Source organism: Aythya marila, assembly GCF_965140915.1.
Source record: "Aythya marila genome assembly, chromosome: 14".
In the NCBI taxonomy this organism is placed as follows: Eukaryota; Metazoa; Chordata; class Aves; order Anseriformes; family Anatidae; genus Aythya; species Aythya marila.
This window is the reverse complement of record NC_139055.1, coordinates 8,401,691-8,420,282: the sequence shown is the minus strand read 5'-3', so window position 1 is coordinate 8,420,282 and position 18,592 is coordinate 8,401,691. Positions and strand designations below refer to the sequence as shown.

The window sequence follows — 18,592 nt, the reverse complement described above, 5'->3', positions numbered from 1 at the left end:
AGGGGGTCTGATGCATGAGTTGTCTCAAAGACTCACTGCAAAGCAGATGAATTTTATAATGAATTTATGAAATCCGGCCTTCTGTTTTTCTGCTGGAGATGCACGTGCCGATTACAAGTGTCTTTTCTCCTGCTTTGTGTGTCTTCCTTGCGATGGATGAGAAACCACCAGCACAGCCTGGGATGCCTGGGACAGAGGGATGGGGAGAATGGAGGCAGAGTGCTCCCTAAATCTTGCCTTTTTGTTTAGATATGGTGAATTCAGGATTTATTTTTAGAGGTTGCTTTTTACTGCCTAAAACATCTCTGGACTCTATTTTTTTTCTCTGGAGGGACGTGTATTAAAGATCACTACACTGAAAGTCCCAGGAACTTTAAGGCTGACTCTCTCTATATGGATCAATGTTTAAAGCATCTGAGAGCTGACTTAGGTTTAGGACAAGAAGCGTTTTTGCCTCAGGAGCCAGCTCCAACCCACATGGCACCGGTGGGTGCCAGAAGACAGCAGGAGCTCTGGGCACTCCTCCCCAGCCCTGCATCAGGCAAACAGGAGCCTTTGGGAGGGAGAGCACATTGCCCAGAGCTGCCTTCCCCAGGCGTCCTTTGAGATTTTGTAACTCCTACTGGTTTTGCATACAATTCTCAGCTGACATTGATATCACTGTGACTCTGGGTTTAAGGCTAGAGAGGAGAGATCCTCTTCTGTTTTACTTCTGGGTTGGGGGTTAAGAGGTCAGCACCGATATGGCCCTCTAGAGTCTGTTCCTGTAAAGGACTGAGGTTTGGGAGCTGGAAACATCATCCAGCTCTTCTGGGAAACCTTGTCCACTTTTTTTTTGGCCTGTAACGGATGGTGGCACCTCGGACAGGTTGTGGTTGCTCCTGCTGCAGTGATGAGCAGCAAGAAAACTTTTAAAAAGATAACTTGTGTTGCTCATCAACACCAAAATGTGGCCCTTATTGTGAACTGGTTCCTTCAATCTGGCAACTCCTTTTGGCTGTCTTCAGCAATGACTTTTTTTAAATCCTCTCAAACATGTCTAGGTATCAATCCCTTGGCATCCAAAAAGGGATTTGGGGACCACTGCTACTAACCATTGGGAAATGACCCTTTTTGTTTGTAGATTTAAGCCTCTGTGCAATTTCTCTGGCCCCCAGACAGTGCATAAATCACTGCTTGGCTCGAAATCAGAAGAACTCGTTGAGTCATTTAAGTTCATTCAGTTTGTGGTGGGAACTGGAATTGATAAAGTGCTGTACAAAATGCTTATGTACTCACATACCATTAGCAGCAGAGTAAGGAAAGACACGTGGCTTAAAGGAAGAAAAAAAAAAACAGATGCAGGGTTCCTTGCTCTTGGCTATTCTATCACTAACATTTGTGAAGCTGAGCACCTGATCCGCATGTCGGTTTTCTCCCCCTTGCTCTCACTGGTGAGTGACTGGATCATGGAAAATGTATTGAGGTTTCCCATTTTTGTTTACATTCCTTTGAACTACTGTCTGCTGTGTCTTGAGATCACGTGCCAAGTATGTACCTTGGCTGTAATGTTTCTCTAGGAGCCATGGTGAATTTTGAAGCTTTGAAAGTTTTATGCGGTTTGAATATAGATGTTGGCATTAACAACACAGATCTTTTAGAAGACCCCCAAACCTGACCTCTGGTGCTGAGGCAAGAAGGGTTCTCAGCTTCATTTGTGCTCCCACCCACCCAACAAACACATCCTGCTGCTTGGGCCCTGGAGCATTTGGGCAGAAACTTGCTGATTTTTTTTTTAAAGGCCAAATTCTGGATCCTTGCAAATGCAGGATGCTCCTGTATCTGAAGCAGGAGGGGAGGAGAAGTCAAAGGTTATTCCTGAAGCCTGAGAATAGCTAAAAATATTCAGCAGGACCTGCTTTTATTTGTGTCCGTAGGTCTTATACCCGTGTAATTTCTAACGAGCAGGTCAATTTGGTGGATAACTGTGCAATTCCCAAGCAAAGAAGGCTTTGTGAATGATGATGTTTTACAGTCAGCTTTGCAATGGTTCTCAGTTCGTGAGGCTGGAATAAAACAAATTATTGGCAAATTCGTGTGCGTGCAGTCAGGGAGCTCCATGTGCTGCTGGAGAAAAACATTCTTCTGCAGAAAGGTGCTCGTAAGGCTGGCACTTGGTGAACGTCCCACGAGGAACCAGCCAGAGGAGGTGAGCAGCAGCGGCTGTGCAGCGGTGCTCTGCTGCCCTCAAGTGTTGCTTTTTAGCGATAGTCAAACCTGCAAAGCCTGCAGTTTGCGCTTTTAAAGTTTGGTGGTTGTGCTTCAAGAAAGGCCCTTGCAATCACGCTGATTATTTTACCTTTTACGTAGGAAACTTCCTGCTTGAAAAGTGGGCTTATCTGAAGTGACTGAGTTAAACAGCGTGTTGACCAAGTTCACTCCTCTCTGTGGTTAAAGTTTGGCATCCTGCAAAGCAAGGAAAACAGCAGCTCAGCGCTTCAGCTCTCAGACACTCACACATCTCTGGGGCTTAAACCGGCTGTTCCTTACCTGCCCCGGTGTCGTGGTGACTTTGTAGTCCCTTTCATTTATTCTTCCCAGCAATTCAGGGGGAGAAGTGTAATACATGTGGTGAATGGGTATAAACTAAATTTGAGAGCCACCAGTAAGACAGCCCAGAAACCTTCGTGGGGCTGACTCGATGCTCTTGCATGCTGTAACTGCAAGCTCACACCTGAGCCTTTAATCCTGGTGTACTGTGCATGGGGTTAACAGATACATTAATTAAATGTATCTGTTTTCAATTAAATTGTTAGCCAAGCATCCAAAATATTAATTTCTTTCAATTAGTCAGGTTTACTTCTGTAGTTCCTATTTCCCAAGCTGTTAGTGCTGTCACTTATGTTTAGCAGGTAGCATTAGTGGCTGGGTTAGACTGAGTAAGGTCCCCAGCATGACTTGGTTCTCACAGAAAAGTACACAAAGAAAGGCAAAAATAAGTGCAAAGCTCACGTAGGGGAAAAGGGTTATTTCTGCGTGATGGGCAGGGGGCACATAGCACCTTACCTGAAGAGTGCTTTTTTCCCTCCAGTGAGATGCAGTGGAAGCTGTTGACTTTTTTCCCCTCAAAGCAATATAAAAGGATCTATATAAAAGGATCTGCCTTACCAAACACCTGGGCTCATCTAATCCTTGCAGCCCAGTGAGGAGGTGAGTCCCTGAATTCATTGGTAAGTTCAATCTTCACATCCCAAAGGGCAGCTCACCAGCTCTCTGTTCCCAACAAACTATGGGATCACCCATGGAATTGTCATGGGGTCTGCAGAGCCACCACATGGATTTGCCACAGGGGGCTTCAGGGCCACCACAGGCACCCCCATGGGGGCTGCAGTGCCACCCATGGCTCACAGCATTGGGTGAGGGGCACTGCCAGGCTGGGCAGAGTGCAGAGGTCCCAAGGACCCCTCTACAGAGCTTCCAGCCCAGGTCCCTCTGAGCAGCAGGCTGAGAGCCTGGCCTGGTCGGTGGTCTCCTCCCAGATAGCTCACCAGAGTGTTTTTTGCACTGGGTGCAGGAACAGAGCCACATCCCAGCCATCCTCCCTCCAGAGGTGCATCCCTGTGACACCAGCCTCTTCTCAGAACGAACGTGCTCACACTGAAAAGAAACTGGGAGCAGATGCCAGGTATGAAGCCTCCTGGAGGAAGCCACAAACCAGCACAGCACAGGTTGGAAGACAACATCACATTCGTGGTGAACCAGCCCAAATACCAAGGAACAAAGTGTGGCAGCAGGATGCTGAGTCAAGCGCTGACAGATCACTGTTTGTATGTGCAGGGGATGAGGTGTCCCCTTGACTGCCCTTCACTGAAAAAGAAGCTTTATTCCACAAGGCTTTGGCCACCTTTTTTTTGTTTGTTTGTTTGTTTTCCAGACAACTCCACAGATGGAGCAGTAACTAGGTTTTGCTTTCATTAATCCACGGACAAAATAAGGTAGAAAAAGGGAAGCTGGCAGGCCTGCAAGTGCATTTGAGCCCATCAGTTTGCACTGCTCCCAGCAGCTTGGGCATCCTTTGCTGTGGAGCTACCACAGGAAAAGCTGAGCAGGAACCACACAAGAGCAACATGCCACATCATTTCCACTCCTGGGAACAAAATCTGGATGGCCACAACTGAGACAAAGCAGTTCTTCGTGCATTTAATCCATGGCAACAGACCTAATTTGCAGAAGGAGTACACAACTCCAGCTCCTCTTTGTGCTGAGCTCTTGGGCAATGCTGCTGCAGCTGGGAGAGGTCAGCCAAAAGCCATGTCCACATCTCTGCTGCTCTCTGCCCACTTTTCTCCCTGCAGTGAGCCTCAGTGGGGAAGGCAGCATTCTCCTCGGGTTCTTTTCTTTCGCTGCCTCTTTACACACACTTCCTTTGTCCCACCTTGCTCTTTCCCTTCCTCTTACAAACTGTATCGAAAGCACAATCTCGGCTACTTGCATTGATATGTTCCATTCACGGGGCTATAAAACACTCATAAATCAATACTAATATCATGGTTTAAATACGAATACATATATATTGGAAGTAGAAGACCCTGTCTACTCCTGTTCCCTGGGTGGGAAAAAAAGTAGCCTTTACCCTGGAAACTCTATCAGCACATGAATCAGCTTCCTGTATTGCCTGTTCGTAGCTATTAGCATCTGAAGAGAGATTCCGCTTTCTGTAGCACCCAAGCAAGCATCCTGCCTGTGGTTTCCCCAAAGACTGACACCAAACCTCGCATTTTGACTCCCAAACCAATCAAGTGGAGCCAAATGCCCCAGTCACTGGTGTAGTGGCTGCTGAAGGAGAGCTGAGTCCCTGGAGGCCATGCTGAACCCTGCTGTGCTTTTATTGTTTGGAAACTGCAGGTACACTTGGTAACTTGGCAGAGATGCAGCTGTCAACTAGGTCACTTGGATGCAGTCTCTCCTTTGCTGTTAAAGAGCTTCCCCATTCCTGAAGTCTTCTCACAGGATGGTAGCAGCTGATGATTCATCCCCCTCTTCAGGAAAACAAAACATGAGAGCTGGAAAGGCAGCCAGGCAGAGCAAGAGGCGCTTTTTCCATCCCACAGCAGGTGAGAGGAAGATACACACCCTGTCCCTGTGCTTGCTCCAGGGCAAAGGAGGAACTGAGGCCATTTTTACTCCTGGATGTGCTACAGTAAATACATCAGACCAAAGCCAGAGCATATCACCGTGGCCCTGGGGCACCAAGCGGAGATGTTTTCTTGGGGCCATCTTGCTTTGGAAGGAGACAGCATTAGCAGCAGTGTGCTTGGGCTGCAGGTGCTGTGTTGCTGGGGCCCTGCTCTGCCTTGCCACAGGGCTTCCAGGGTTACTGGTTTCTGCCAGCAAAACACATCTACTCAGCTGCTGAGAAGGCAAAGCAACACGAGTAACCTTGCTTCAGCAGCCAGAAAGCGGGCAAGGAAATGTGCTGAGACATGAGAAGGGAGCTGGGGGGTTTTGTCTAATTGCTTCACCCTGAGCAACCTGCTGTGGTGGGAGCAGAGCCCCGCAGAGGAACCACCGTGACTGCTCCAGAGCCATGGCAGCTAGGCAGTTAGGAAGTTCAAGGCTTTAATTTTGGGGAGTCATTCTTGTTTCCTCATCAGTGTTGTTCAGGACTCTGGTGCTGGGGTCTGCCAAGCCACTCTCACAGCCCAGTGCTTCCCTTCCCTTCCCTTCCCTTCCCTTCCCTTCCCTTCCCTTCCCTTCCCTTCCCTTCCCTTCCCTTCCCTTCCCTTCCCGCCGCCATCACAGCACAGCGGGGCCGCCCCGCCTCAAGATGGCGCCCGGCCGGCTCCGCGCCGCCCCGCCTCAAAATGGCGGCGGTCGGGGCCGGGCTCTCCCACCGCCCTCAGGCGGGGCGGCGCCTGCGGCAGCATGGCGGACGATAAGGTGAGTGGGGAGGCCGGGCAGGCCCGGCACGGCGCCGCGGGCATGGAGCTGCAGCCTGTGTGTTTCCCTAGGACCCGCTGCCCAAGCTGAAGGACCTCGCCTTCCTGAAGGGGCAGCTGGAGAGCCTGCAGCGGCGGGTGGAGGACGAGGTGCACGCCGGTGTGGGGCAGGTAAGGAGGGCTGGGGCCGGCCGGCTCTGCCGCCCCGTCCCGTCCCGCAGCCTCACTCCTCTCTGTCCCCGCAGAATGGCTCCCTGCTGGCTTCTCCTTTCCTCAAGGGCTTCCTGGCCGGCTACCTCGTAGCGAAACTCCGCTTCTCGGCGGTCCTGGGTTTTGTGGTGGGGACCTGCACGGGCGTCTACGCAGCGCAGAACTACGCCGTGCCCAACGTGGAGAAGACGGTCCGGGACTACCTGAGCTCCCTGAGGAAAGGTGGGGACTAGCCAGGGGAACCCGGCCGGCAGCGGCTGTGTCAGTGGCACTGCTGGGGCAGGAGGCTCCTGCGTCCCCGCGTTTTGCTCCTGCCCCTTTGGACGAGGGCTTCGCACCCACCGATCATTGTGAGATGCCCCCCGGTTTGGTTATGGGGTGTCGGTAACCGGTGACGGTGAGGGGCAACCGTGCCGTCACCCCCAGCAGCTTGGACGTGTCGGCAGCCAGCTGGGTGCCGGCTGCCTGCTCCCTTGGCCCCTCTCCCTGCAGCCCCCAAACCGCTGTCACTGCCCCCGTGCCCTTCCACTGAGCGGGCGCCCTGCCCTAGGAGTGTGCTTTGTGCGGTTTCCTGGGGAGACTTCTGTTTCTCCCCTTAATGAGAAACAAAGCCATTCCCTTTCTCTGTATCAGTAATGTAACAGGTAACATCCTGTTTTAATCAGGCTCATTAAATTCATGGTATTCGCTTTCTTCTTGAATGTGCCGGGGTGTGAGTCTATCTGGCCTCTCCCCGCTGGTAGCAGCTCATCCTTGCTGGCTGCTACCTGGAAATGGGTACGTTTGGTAAAGCCACTGGCGCTCTGCTTAGCCCTGCGCCCAGGGTGCCACAGCGGGGGCTGTGGGGACTGATGCTGCTCTTGTCTGTGGCTGTGTATGGCTCCCACGCTCCCCTCCTGACCCTGTGCAAGGTGGATGGCACAATCCCATTCAGCTCTTCATCCGTCGTGGTTCTCGTCGAGCTGACAAAGCTGGTGCTCTCCCTCTTCTTCCTGCTGACCTGGGACCGGCAGCTGCTGGGAGTTGCTGTGTCCTGGCACCACGTCGTTCCCTTTGCCCTTTCTGCCCTGCTCTATGCTGCAAACAACAATCTGGTGGTTCACATGCAGCTCTTCATGGATCCCAGCACCTACCAGGTCCTGAGTAACTTAAAGATTGTCAGCACTGCGCTCCTCTACAGCCTCTTCCTGCGTCAAAGACTCTGCATGCGCAAGTGGCTGGCACTCTTCCTCCTGATGGCTGCTGGGGTGAGCTACAGCCTTGGAGGCTTGCAGGACCCACAGGACTCTAGCAGCCCCTCCAGGATGCAGCTGCACATCACGCTCGTGGGCTTGTTGCTGATTTCAGTGTACTGCCTGATATCAGGTTTGTCAGCTGTCTACACAGAAGCTATCCTGAAAACCCAGGCTCTGCCTCTCAGCCTTCAGAACCTCTTCCTTTACTTCTTTGGGGTCCTGCTCAACTTGATCGGCCATTTCTGGAGCAGCACAGAGAGAGGTTTCTTGGAGGGCTTTTCCTCCTGGGTGTTGGTGATTGTGGTCAGCCAGGCCTTGAACGGCTTGATCATGTCTGTGGTCATGAAGCACAGCAGTAACATCACCAGGCTCTTTGTGATCTCCTGCTCTATCCTGGTCAATGCCGTACTGTCTGTCATGCTCTTCAACCTGCAGCTCACCCTCCTCTTCTTCGTTGCTGTCCTGTGCATCGGCCTTGCTGTTCACTTGTACTATGGGGTCACATAGCTGTTGCCTTCCTGCCCTGCATGCGCCAGGGCAGCTTTTATTTGTTACTCAGGGGTGTTCATTGCTTGCGCTGGGGCTGGTGTTAGAAGCATGGTGGTGCCTCTTCACCTTCTCATGGGCGAGAGGTGCCTGAATGTGTTACTGTTGGTCTAAAGCAAGTGCACGTGAGGGCACTGCTCAGTGTGTACATGCCCAGGAAGCAGGGATAGTGCCCTGCCTGTGCTCTGCTCCAGCCTGGCCAGGGCTCCATGCCATGAGGCTCCCACTTGCTATGGTGGGCCCAGGCTCTAGAGCAAATCCTGAGCCCCTTGGCGTGCAGGACATCACAGACAAGCTGCTTCCTCCATCTTCTGCACACCAAAGCACACACCGAAGCCACATGGCCATCCCCTGTGCCAGTAAATGCTGTTGCAGGGTTAGCTCTGGTGTGCTTCTCACGTGCATGCGGCCAGCCCTGCTGCATGATCCCTGCCAGAGGCACCAGCCTTCTGCGTGGAGCAGCGCGCTGCTGCCTGGAGAGCCCCCGCACTGTGGCTGGGGGCATTGCTCCCACCTTCTCTGCAGTTTTCCAGCCTAACCCTTGACCCAGCCCCTAGCTGAAGATCTGGTGGGCACTGGGCTTCATTTGCCAGTCCTGGGCACAGCGTTACTACCCATCTCTCTGGACAGTATGAGGGAACTGTTTTGCCTGCTTTTCAATGGGGAGACAGCACCTGAATTTGTACAAATGCTGTGGCTAGTGAATTCCTGGTGGGCAGAAGTCACTGCTGGCTCCGGCACAGTTATTAAAGCTGTGTTTCAACAGTGTGTGCGTGTTTGTCCTCCCTTCTGTCACTTCACAGAGCCTTGCTCTGCCCCGTTTGGGGACACATCTGATCTGGACACTCCTTGGTGAGGGGGCACCTGCTTTATTGTGTGTGGCTGCACACCCGCAGCCATGAGCCCTCCCACGGTGCGTGCTTCAGCCTCGTGTCCGTGTCTGCCTGGGGCCCTGCCTGTGCTGTTGAGAAGCCAGCACAGGCTGGACCAAAGGCTTTGTCCTAGGTGGTAGTTGTCACTGTGTCCCCTGGCAGCAGGGGTTGAGGTGTGGCCGTGCTGTCCTTGCTGTCACAGTGGCTGTGCCCCCAGTTCAGGGGCGCTGTCTCAGGGTGCCTGTGTGGTGGCATCAGCTGAGCCGTGCCTTTTGTCTTCCCGCAGCCGCTGGTTGTGAGCAGAAAGCTCCACGACATCCCGCAGCACCTCCTGCAGCAGCGCCCGGTGCCGGTGCTCCAGTGCCTCCGCCCGCTCCTCCGCCTGGCGCCGCTGCTCCTGAAGCACCTGCGGGGACACCCAGAGCCCCATGGCACCCTCCTGGCCCCTGCAAGCGGGGTGGTGCCAGCAGCCTGGGCTTGGTGCCCAGCCCTCCCTGCCCACCTGCTGCAGGAGCTGTCTCCAGGCCTGCATCTCCTGCCGGTGGCTCTGCAGCAGGGCCTCCAGGTCCTGCTCGGCCACCTCGCGCTCCCTTCGCGCTGCCTCCAGGCTCAGGCGCAGCATGGCCACCTCCTGCTGCCAGCGAGCTATGTCCCACTGCGAGGACGGGGACAAGGACAGGGATGGATGTCTGGGAGAGCCTGGAGCCCTCTGAGTCCACCTCTTACACCTCATTCTGCCTGGGGCTCTCCTGTGCTCACCTCCTGGCCCGGTGCTGCCCCATCCCCGAGCTCCCGCTGGAGGAGCAGCTGGTGCTGAGCCTGCAGCCGCTGCCTCTGGGCCTTGGCCGTGGAGTATCCAACCTCCAGGGATGGGCACGGCCAGCAGCGGCTCCCTGCCTGGCAGAGGTAGGGCCATGGGGCACGCTGTGAGGTGCTGAATGTGGGGGCACCTGGCGGGGTCTTGCTCACCACGTGGCCCCCGGTCGGTGCCTGCTGCTCCTCCAGCAGGCCTTGTCCAGCGCTCCCTGGGGCTCGGCTGGGCCTTCCCTGGCAGCTCTCACTGGCCCCTGGTGCTTTTTGGGGAGAACGAGGTAACGTGAGCAGTGCCCCCTGCCATGGCAGCCCCCCAGGCATGGGGCACGTGCCCATCCCCTGCTCCCGACCTCCTGCTGCCTCCAGGCTGGCACCGTCTGGGGATGTCTGGGTCCCAGGCTGTTGGGCTGGTGCTGCGGTCCCTGCAGAGATCAGGTCCTGTGGAAACAAGAGGAGATATTATGGGTACACCAGCAGACCTCAAAACTTCTCCTGTGCCCAGGTTGTCCCAGGGGGAGGTGGTCATGGCCTGAGCTGCGCCCACCTTGGCACTGGGCTGATGCGCCTGGTTTGTCCCAAACACCTTGGTTGCTGCCTGCTTCTCCCACCTTTGGCTTTTCAGTACCTGGAAAAAAGGAGCTGGGGGTGCTGGAGACTTCCAGACACACCCCACCCAAACCATCTTTCCCCCCATCAGGTTGCCCTCAGTGCTAGACGAAGCCCTGGGACACCAGAGGATCAGCGCAATCCTGGTCCTGGCCAGGCCGTAGGGTATCCAGGGGGGCTCCCCCACCTGCAGCTCACGCAGGGCTCTCTGCAGCTGGGCCACGGCTCTCTCCTGCTCGGGGCCACCAGCTGCAGCCAGCAGCTCCGTCCGCAGCCCTCGGATCTCCTCCCGCCGCGCCGCCACCTCTCGCTGGGGGTCCCAGAGGGTGGGTGACACCGCCTTGGCCGCCCCCTTCACCCGCTCGGCCAGCGCCAGGGCTGCCAGGATCTCCTCCCCAGGGGTGTCTGCGGGAGCGGCAAGTCCTGGGTGCCCAGACTGGGGACGTGTTCGTGGGCATGGGGATGTCCCCGGGCTGGCGGGGGTGAGCTGGTGGCTGGCAGAGGAGGAGGAGGAGGAGGAGGAGGAGGGCACCGCGGTGCAGTCCCGGTGCTACCTGGCAGCGTCACGCCCAGCAGCAGGAAGGTGAGGCTGTTCCCCTCCAGCAGCTGCTCCACCACCCATGGCAGAGCCCCGGGAGTGCCCAGTGTCAGGATCGTGGGATGGGGAGCCCTGCTGAGAGACCCCCCCATGGGAGAGGGATGGGGCATGGAGCCGGGCACGCGGTAGCAGGACCAGGCAGAGCCCCAGCTCCATACGTACGGCTCGGGACGGGGTCCTGGGAAGGCCAGGATGCGGAGAGCTGAGCGCTGGTGCCTGCCGCCCTCCAGCTGCCGCTCCACGGTGAGGGTGAAGAGGCTGCAGGCCCTGGGGAGAGGCCGCGGTGAGTGGTGCCTGGACCAGCCCCTGCCTCAGGCCCTGCATCGGCCGGGCCCTCACCCCGGTGCAGCCGAGTGCCCGTCTGCTGGGGACTGTGGGACTGGTGCCGAGGCAGCCCCCAGCCCCCACGTGTAGACACTGATGGCAGCTTGGGCGTCGGGCACAGCGACCTCCATTGCCTCCTCCACCATCCTGGAAGCAGAGATGTGAGCAAGCAAGGAGGGAGCCTCCGGCCTCTGCGTGCCCAGGTCCCTCGGGGGACGGCGCTGGGCAGCCCCACGCTGGGTGTTGGGGTACCAGCCCCCAGCTGGCACCACGGGGCACCAGGTACCTACAGGCCCAGGGGTGCGATGTCCATCGCTTGCAGGGCTCGGCCATCAGGACGGAGCAGGTCCCAGGCTTTGCCCTCAGCACTGACCTGGAACAGGGCTGTGTTAGACATGGGGCAGAAAAAGGGGGCTGCTGGCACCCACCAGGGCCCCGTGTCCGTGCATGGGACAAGGGGCTGGAAGGCCAAAGCCTTGGGAACCCCACAAGACCTGTGTAGGGCTCACACCAAGGTTTTCCATGCCTGGGGAGCCCTGTGAAGAGGTGGGAAAGCCTGAGGTGCAAAGCTCTCTGGTCCTGCATGCAGCACTGGGCACCAGGACTGCAGCAATACGGGGTCCGGCCAGTGGCAGAGGTACAGGGCCCCCAGCTCAGAGCACCCCGTCCTGCCCAGCCCTGCTTCCACCGTACCTGGACCAGGCTGACTGTTTGCAGGCCCTGTGTGTCACTCCCTGAGGCCTCCAGCTCTTGGAAAACAGCTTCGATCACCTGGGAACAAGCTGGTCAAGCTGGGACCCGTTGGCTCTTGGCACCCGTGGCTGGTTCTCACACGTACCAGCAGGATTGGGGTCAGTTGGCTGATCCTGCGACCCAGTCGCCCACTGGATGTTCTGTCACCTCTCCACAACCAGCCCCGTACCCTCACCTGCCAGACGATGCCTTGGAGCGGCAGCTGGGTCCTGGGACCATGGGGGTCCCACAGCAGCAGGGACACACTGTAGCCAAGGGGCACCAGGGCCAGCTGGGGTCTTGCCAGCTCCAAGACCTTCTCCTGGCAGGAGAGATGTGGACAGCAGAGCATGGGTGGCGTGGCAAACTGGGGCAGCGTGGATGGCCCAGTACGGGGGGCATCAGACCAGATAGCACGGATCACAGATGAGATAGCACAGCACAGCACGGAGGGCACGGCACAGGTAACGTATCACAGCACGGCAGCCACATTCCAGCACCCAGGAGGAAACAGGGAAGGGGTGAGAAACACCAGAAGAGCCACGTGTAGGAAAAGACCCAGGGCCCAAGCATGCCTGAGGTGCTCAGCACCTCCCGGTGGGCTGCAGGTGTGCCCCTGGTTCCCCTGGCTGGGGACGGGGGTGCAGAAGGACGTGGGGCACGCGGTACCTGTCCTGCATCCAAGTGAAAGATGCCATCGACGGTCAAGCAGCTCTCCTGGCATGGAGTGAGGGCGATAACGTTCAGCCTCCCTGCCATCCCAGTATGACCAGCACGGGGTAAAGGAAGCACTGAGCACACTGGGCTGGAGATGGTGAGGGCGGCACAGAGGGTGGGGGGAGACCCCCGTCCCTTCTCCTGGTGATCCCCAGGAGCCCCCCTTCATCCTTCCCCCTGGATGATGCCTGGGCAGGCGTCTGCTGGGCAAGTGGCTGGGATGAGGCTCCCTCCTCCCATCTGAGCCACCAGGGTCCCTCGCCCCTTGATGCCCCCATCCTTGCCACTCTCACCTGGATCTCCTTCTCTGCAAGAAGTAGCTGCCGGGGGTCTCTGCTGCCAGCCCCCCAGCTCCCTCCTGGCCCTGAAACGGAGTGTGGAGTGTGGTCACCCTGCCTGCCCCCCCCTCCCCAAACCTCCAACAGCTGAGGGCCAGGGCCTGGGCTTCACGTTGTCCCCAAGCCCTTCCACTGTGACCACGGTGCTCAGAGCCACCAGGGTGCTGTGGGTGCCCTCTCCCCACCAGCACGGCTGGCAGTCCCGGCCCCAGCCCTACCTGCAGCCTGGTGGAGTCCCACGGCCGCTCGCACACACACCTCCTGCTCGGCCTGCGGGGACACACAGCAGAGGGGCAATAAGCAGGGTCCTGCCCCGAGCACCCACCAGGACCTGGATGTGCCCCTGGGGCCACACCACGCAGAAAACAAGAGGCGGCCACCTCCCAGCCCCCCGGTGATGTGCCCCACTCACCTCCCCGGCATCCATGGCTAGCTCAGCACCGAGCTGCCAGGGCAGGGGATGGGGTTATGCAGGGCGATCACGTTCCCGTGCATTATTGATGGGTATCAGGCACAGCTGTGTGGGCAGAGCCAGGCAGGGGCTGAGCACCTCCAGGGGCTGGAGGCACCATGTTCTGGAGGCTGAGCTCTTTCAGCCTTGGAGATCGTTTGCCGTGGGGCTGTTCACCAAGGGGTGCCCCCAGGATGCTGCCAGCCCTCCGGAGCCATGCTGTGGGGCAGCAGTGCCCCAGCACTGTGCGTTATTGGCACCAGGCTGGCAATCTGCCCCGGGGTGCCAGCTCCCCACACACCCTGCGGGTCAGCTACCCAGAAATTGTTCCCAGCTCCACGAGCCCACTGGGGCCGTGGGAGGCCAGCACTGGACCCACTCAGCCTCAGCGTGCTCCTGGCTCTCTCCAGTCTTTGCAAACCAGGGACAGGAGATGAGGGAACTTCAGTTAGGAAGGTTATCTAGGCACAAGAAGCAACCACAAACCACAGGCTCACTCTTGCTGGAGATCGGTCATACCAAGAAAGCAAAAAAGGAAATGCTGAGGCTGGGGAGCCTGCCACTTGCTCCAGCACCCTGCGCCCTGCTCCATGCCGGCCTCCAGCATCACCACACTCATTTCCTGCTCACTGCCTCGCCCAGTCTGCGTTTGCTGGCAGATCATACACACAACACAGTGAAAGCGACACCAGAAATACCCAGGAACAGATTTTAATGAGAAGGCAGGATAGATCTGGGGGACAAGCACTGCTTACCCACAGCCAGTCCCTTCCTTCCCCATCCTCCCCATTCCCCCATACTCGTTCTTTCCACAGCTGCCCACCACGACCCCCTCCCGTGCACTCTTTTATTTTTTTTTTATTTTATTTTTATTTTTTTCTGCAGTCCCCCAGTTTCCCTCGGCATCCCATAGCCAGTTTGCTCTTTCCTGTGAGGTGTTTTCTGATAACCCAGAATAAACCAATTTCCTTATCGGTTACAAAGGTTCTGGCTGAACCTCTTTGAGGCCACACTTGAGGAGTTCATACAGCAGTGCCCTAAGAGCACTTAGAGAGGTCTTTGTTGCTGTCTTTGTCATCTCCTGCTCATTAGGGTTTGCATGTAGAGTTGTTTTATTTGGCGGGTTTTTTTGTTTGCTTGTTTTTTCCCTGTCCCTTGGGCTTTTTTTTTCCTCTGGTACTCAATAGCAGTGAAACAGACATCCAGGCATCCTTACAGCTGTAACCCCCAGAACAGGAGAGGCAGAGGACAGGCTGGGGGGCACCGGGCTACGAGAGAGCTGGAGGTGCCGGGGGTATTGTCAGGCTGGGATGGGGCTTGGGGGGTCTGTGAGCAGCCTGCAGAGGTGCAAACACGACAGACCCAAACTCCTCTCGATCAGGGCTGACAATTCCAGAGGGGCAGTGGGTGCAGTCTGGGACTGGGGAGGTTGAGGTGGGATGTAAGGAAAATCTTTCCAGGGACAGAGCACAGCAAGTGAGGGGGGGGGTCTCCCCATCCTCGAGGGTTTCCAAGACTCAGATGGGGAAAACCACCGTCACGGTGGGACAACGCTGGGGACAGTCCCGTTCCACAGGGAGCCTGGATGGGGTGGGGGCGAGCAGGACAGCCCCTCACGAGCACATCGGGCTCCTGCGAGCCTTCTCACCAAGCTCCTGGCCGTGCAGCCCTTGGGGTTGAGCAGCGCTGGGGCCGGCCGCGCGTCTCCTCCGTGCCATGGCCAGCCAGCCAGCCCCGGCCACGCAGAGCAGCCCAAGGGCCGTGCAGACGGGAGCAAGCACCACAGCTCTGTTGCACTGCAGCACCGAGGCAGGCACGTCCCTCACCAGCGTGCCCTGGTAATGAGGGGGTGAGTGGCACGCGTAGTGCTGGGGCCAGCCCTGCCTGAGGCACCCCGTGGCTGCCAGCGCCTGTAGGGCCCCAGCCCCGGCGCAGGTGCAGTTGTAGGGGTTCCCAGCCGCGGACACCTCCTGCAGGTTCCCCAGGAGCTTCACCTCGTCCCACGGCCACTCCGCAATCAAGTTGTCGTCGAGGTGGAGGGAGCGCAGCGTGGGGTAATTCCTGATGGGGGGGGCGGCCAGCAGCAGGTTTCGGCTCAGGAGGAGAGTCTTCAGGGAGCGGAGGGAGATGTCAACAGCACGGAGGCGGTTGGAGCTCAAGTCCAACACTTCTAGACCAGGAGGCAGAGGCGTGAGGAGTTCATCCAAGCCAGTGTTGGACAAGTTAAAAATTCGGAGGGACGCCGGCCACTGGCAAGAGGAGGCCGGGCTGGCCACGAGCTTGTTCTGGCTGAGATCTAAGTGCTGGAGCTCGTGCAGCAGCTGCACGCTTCTGCACACACCGTGGTAGGACGTCAGGTTGTTTTCTTGCAGACTCAGGACCTGGAGCTGCGGGAAGGCCCCCTTGCAGAAGGCAGGCATCAAGCTCCCATCCCCAAGGCTGTTTTGTGCCATGTCCAGGGAGCGCAGAGCCCTGAACACCCTTCCGATGCCACAGGGCAGGCTGGTGACGTGGGAGCTGGTGACAGACAGCTCCTGCAGGGTCCCCAGCCAGCTGCCCAGCTCAGAGAAGTCCTGCTCGCGGCCCGTCAGCGGGGCAGATGTCACGTTGTGGAAATGCAGGGACAATATGGGCAAGTTCTGGCCAGCCATCTCACCCCAGCTGCTCCTCCCCAGGAAACTGCAGCTCTCAAACGCCATCTCCTGCACCCGGGTGTAGGAGAAGAACCTTAAGACACGGGCGAGGAGGACCTCAGGCACCAGGAGGTCGCCAAAAATGATTTTCCTGATTTCAAGCGTGCCGAGCATGTCAATGGTGGAGGGATCCAGGTCTCTGATGGGGAAGTCAACATATCTCTCCAGCTCTCCTCCCTGGAACTCCACAACAGAGGCCGCGAGGCACTGGATGATGCTCCCTGCGTTGTCCTGGGACAGCCTGTAGCACACACAGTACTCCTGGGTGCGATTGAAGAAACACCTGCCCTCTGCCTCCAACAGCGCCAGCCCCAGGAGGAGGAGAACAGCCACCCTCATGGCAAACAGCCTAGAAATGAGGAGAGCAGCGGAGTAAGGCAGGGGCAGCTGAGGGGACCATTCAGACCAACAGAACAAAGGGCTGACTTGGCCAGGATCTGCAGAAACTTCCTTCATACGGACACCAAGCTGCACCCATCGCCCCTTCCAGCTGCTGGCGGGTCCAGCATGCTCCACCAGCACCCGTGTGGCTACTCAGAGGTGACTCAGGGCAAAGCTCCCAGCCCTTTGTTATCATCAGTGCAACACCCAGGAGCTCCACCTGTGCCACTCGCTCCACTTTGGCACTGGTCCGACCCGACCCCAGAAGCAGAATTTCAGCGAGACCAGGGCTGAGACAAGGAGACAGGGTGGCACTGCTGCAGAGACTCCTCTCTGTGAGCAACCAGGAAACTTCACAGATCTGGAGCAACTAGAAAGGCTGAGTTATGTACAGCAGAGATAGATCGACTGTTTTGAGCACAGGATGGGACAGCCACAGCTCTGTTTGTTTCTCTGTGCAATCTGGGGCAGGAAATTGCAACAGAGAGCTTCATATTTTCCTTTCTCTCACCCAGGGATTTGATTCATTACCAGCCTCAAAGGGGAGAGTAGAAAATAGTCTCTGAGAGTCTCCGTACACCCCCGTCAGCATCAAGTATAACTGCAGAAATCACAAGATTAAAGGCTCCCAAGTTATGCACTGACTCAGCTCTGCCAAAGAAGGGTGATGGGAAGGAGCCTTGGGGGGTCTCTAGCCCAGCCTCCTGCCTGGAGCAGGGCTGTTGCTGGCACCAGCCCAGATCAGCCACAGCTTTTCCTGGCCAAGCCTCAGAAAGCTCCGAGGACAGAGCTCTCACCTGCTCGGTGCTTCCGTGCACCACCCTCCCCAGGGGGACCCTGCACCAAGCCCCCGTCATGAGGGGGGGAGAAAGCGTTCGGCAGGGGTGGGCTGTGCTGAGACTCACCAGCCAGCTCCAGGCTGAAACGCTTCCTCGACCAGTGGCTGCTTCCTCTAGCTGCTGCCAAGTCCCAGCCGTAGGTGCCAAAAGCTCTGCAAGTGCTCAGCTCTCCTGCGCCTGATCCTCCCCTGCCTCCAGCCCCGTGAGGCCGCGGTGACCGCAGGTGCCTCCCAGTTGCTGTTTGCACATTCGCAGCCCTGTCCTGCTGAAGTTGGGTTTAGCGAGCGCCTCCCACCCTGATCACTGTGCTCGGGGCAGGTAGATACCAGCAGCAGGATCCTGAGCTCTGCAAGGCTCCTTCCGAGCAGCTTCCTGAGCAGGATGGGGCCAGTGGTGCCACGGGAAGCAGCAGCCGCCCAAGTTACTTCTGCTTTGTTTCACGAAGGCTGCCCTGGGCTGCAGCTGGAAAGGAGTTTGTTAACCATCCTGGGAAGGACAGGGAACGGCGTGGCAGTAAGCTGCCCTAAAATGTGCTCTCAGGACAAGCCCCAACACACCTCTGCCTCCAGGTGCTCTGGGCTTGCCATGCCCTGGAGCCCACTGCATGGCGAGCACCCAGCAGGAGGTGATGCAGAAAGGGAAGGGGCTGCGATGCCCCGTGTCCAGACCATGCCCCGTCCCCGTGTCCTGAGTAGGATGGGGACAGCTACTGACCCAATGTCCCCGCTCCCACCACACATGGCAGCGCTGTGACAGCACTACCTGAGGTCAGCCGCTTGGCTTGGCTGAGGAAATGCCCTGTGATCACCTACTCCAAAATGTCAATGCTCCTCACCAGCAACCGCAGGCCGCTAGGCATTCAGAAAGATTGATCTGTCAAGGACTTTTTCTACCATGGGGTTTTCTCTGCCTATGCTGGGTTTCAGAATGGATTTCAAAGAAAAAGATGAAGCTGCACAGCTAGAAGACGCAGTTCCCAGTGAGTGGTTAATGTAGGACTGCAGAAAAGCGCAGTCAGCACAAGAGCAGCTGGGTTGCAGGATGCCTGCCCCACGTGTCCTGGCACTGTCTTGCTGGGATGGGCAAAGGGAAGATCTCCTTTTGGTTGTTTATCTCCCTGTGGTTCACTCTTAGTGCCTCAGGCAGGCTCTGTACTGCTTTCACTTCCTTCCCTTGAGCTACTCCGTGATTCCTCTTCCCCGTTCTTGAGTTACATGGAGCTGCTGCCCCATACAGCATGGAAAAATCACGGAAATCACAGAAATCATGGAAAAAAGCAGATGTTCTGAGACCTCCTCACTTCTTGCTCTGGTGACATG

The 18,592-nt window shown here is 57.2% G+C and overlaps 3 protein-coding genes across 4 annotated transcripts; 2 read left to right on the top strand and 1 right to left on the bottom strand.

Annotated features, from left to right (window-relative positions):
• Positions 1-5,866: 5,866 nt before the first annotated feature.
• On the top strand, positions 5,867-6,820 carry LOC309883479 (SLC35A4 upstream microprotein). The gene is made up of 3 exons (XM_082771576.1): positions 5,867-5,919; positions 5,991-6,089; positions 6,164-6,820. The coding sequence occupies exons 1-3, from the start codon at positions 5,905-5,907 to the stop codon at positions 6,359-6,361; spliced, it is 312 nt and encodes a 103-aa protein (XP_082627702.1). The 5' UTR covers positions 5,867-5,904; the 3' UTR covers positions 6,362-6,820.
• An 81-nt stretch (positions 6,821-6,901) lies between these two features.
• Positions 6,902-8,671, top strand: SLC35A4 (solute carrier family 35 member A4; the record flags this gene model as incomplete). Its single annotated transcript, XM_082771575.1, has 1 exon — positions 6,902-8,671. One exon carries the CDS (start codon positions 6,902-6,904, stop codon positions 7,868-7,870), a length of 969 nt encoding a protein of 322 aa, XP_082627701.1. The 3' UTR covers positions 7,871-8,671.
• Positions 8,672-14,508: 5,837 nt separating this feature from the next.
• CD14 (CD14 molecule) lies at positions 14,509-18,138 on the bottom strand. 2 transcript variants are annotated; one of them, XM_082771867.1, is made up of 2 exons: positions 18,109-18,138; positions 14,509-16,402 (listed from the first exon to the last, which is right to left on the bottom strand). In XM_082771867.1, exon 2 carries the CDS (start codon positions 16,390-16,392, stop codon positions 14,974-14,976), a length of 1,419 nt encoding a protein of 472 aa, XP_082627993.1. In that variant the 5' UTR covers positions 16,393-16,402; positions 18,109-18,138; the 3' UTR covers positions 14,509-14,973. The 2 variants fall into 2 exon arrangements, with proteins under 2 accessions (XP_082627993.1, XP_082627992.1); XM_082771866.1 differs by lacking the exon at positions 18,109-18,138 and adding an exon at positions 17,340-17,610.
• Positions 18,139-18,592: the final 454 nt, after the last annotated feature.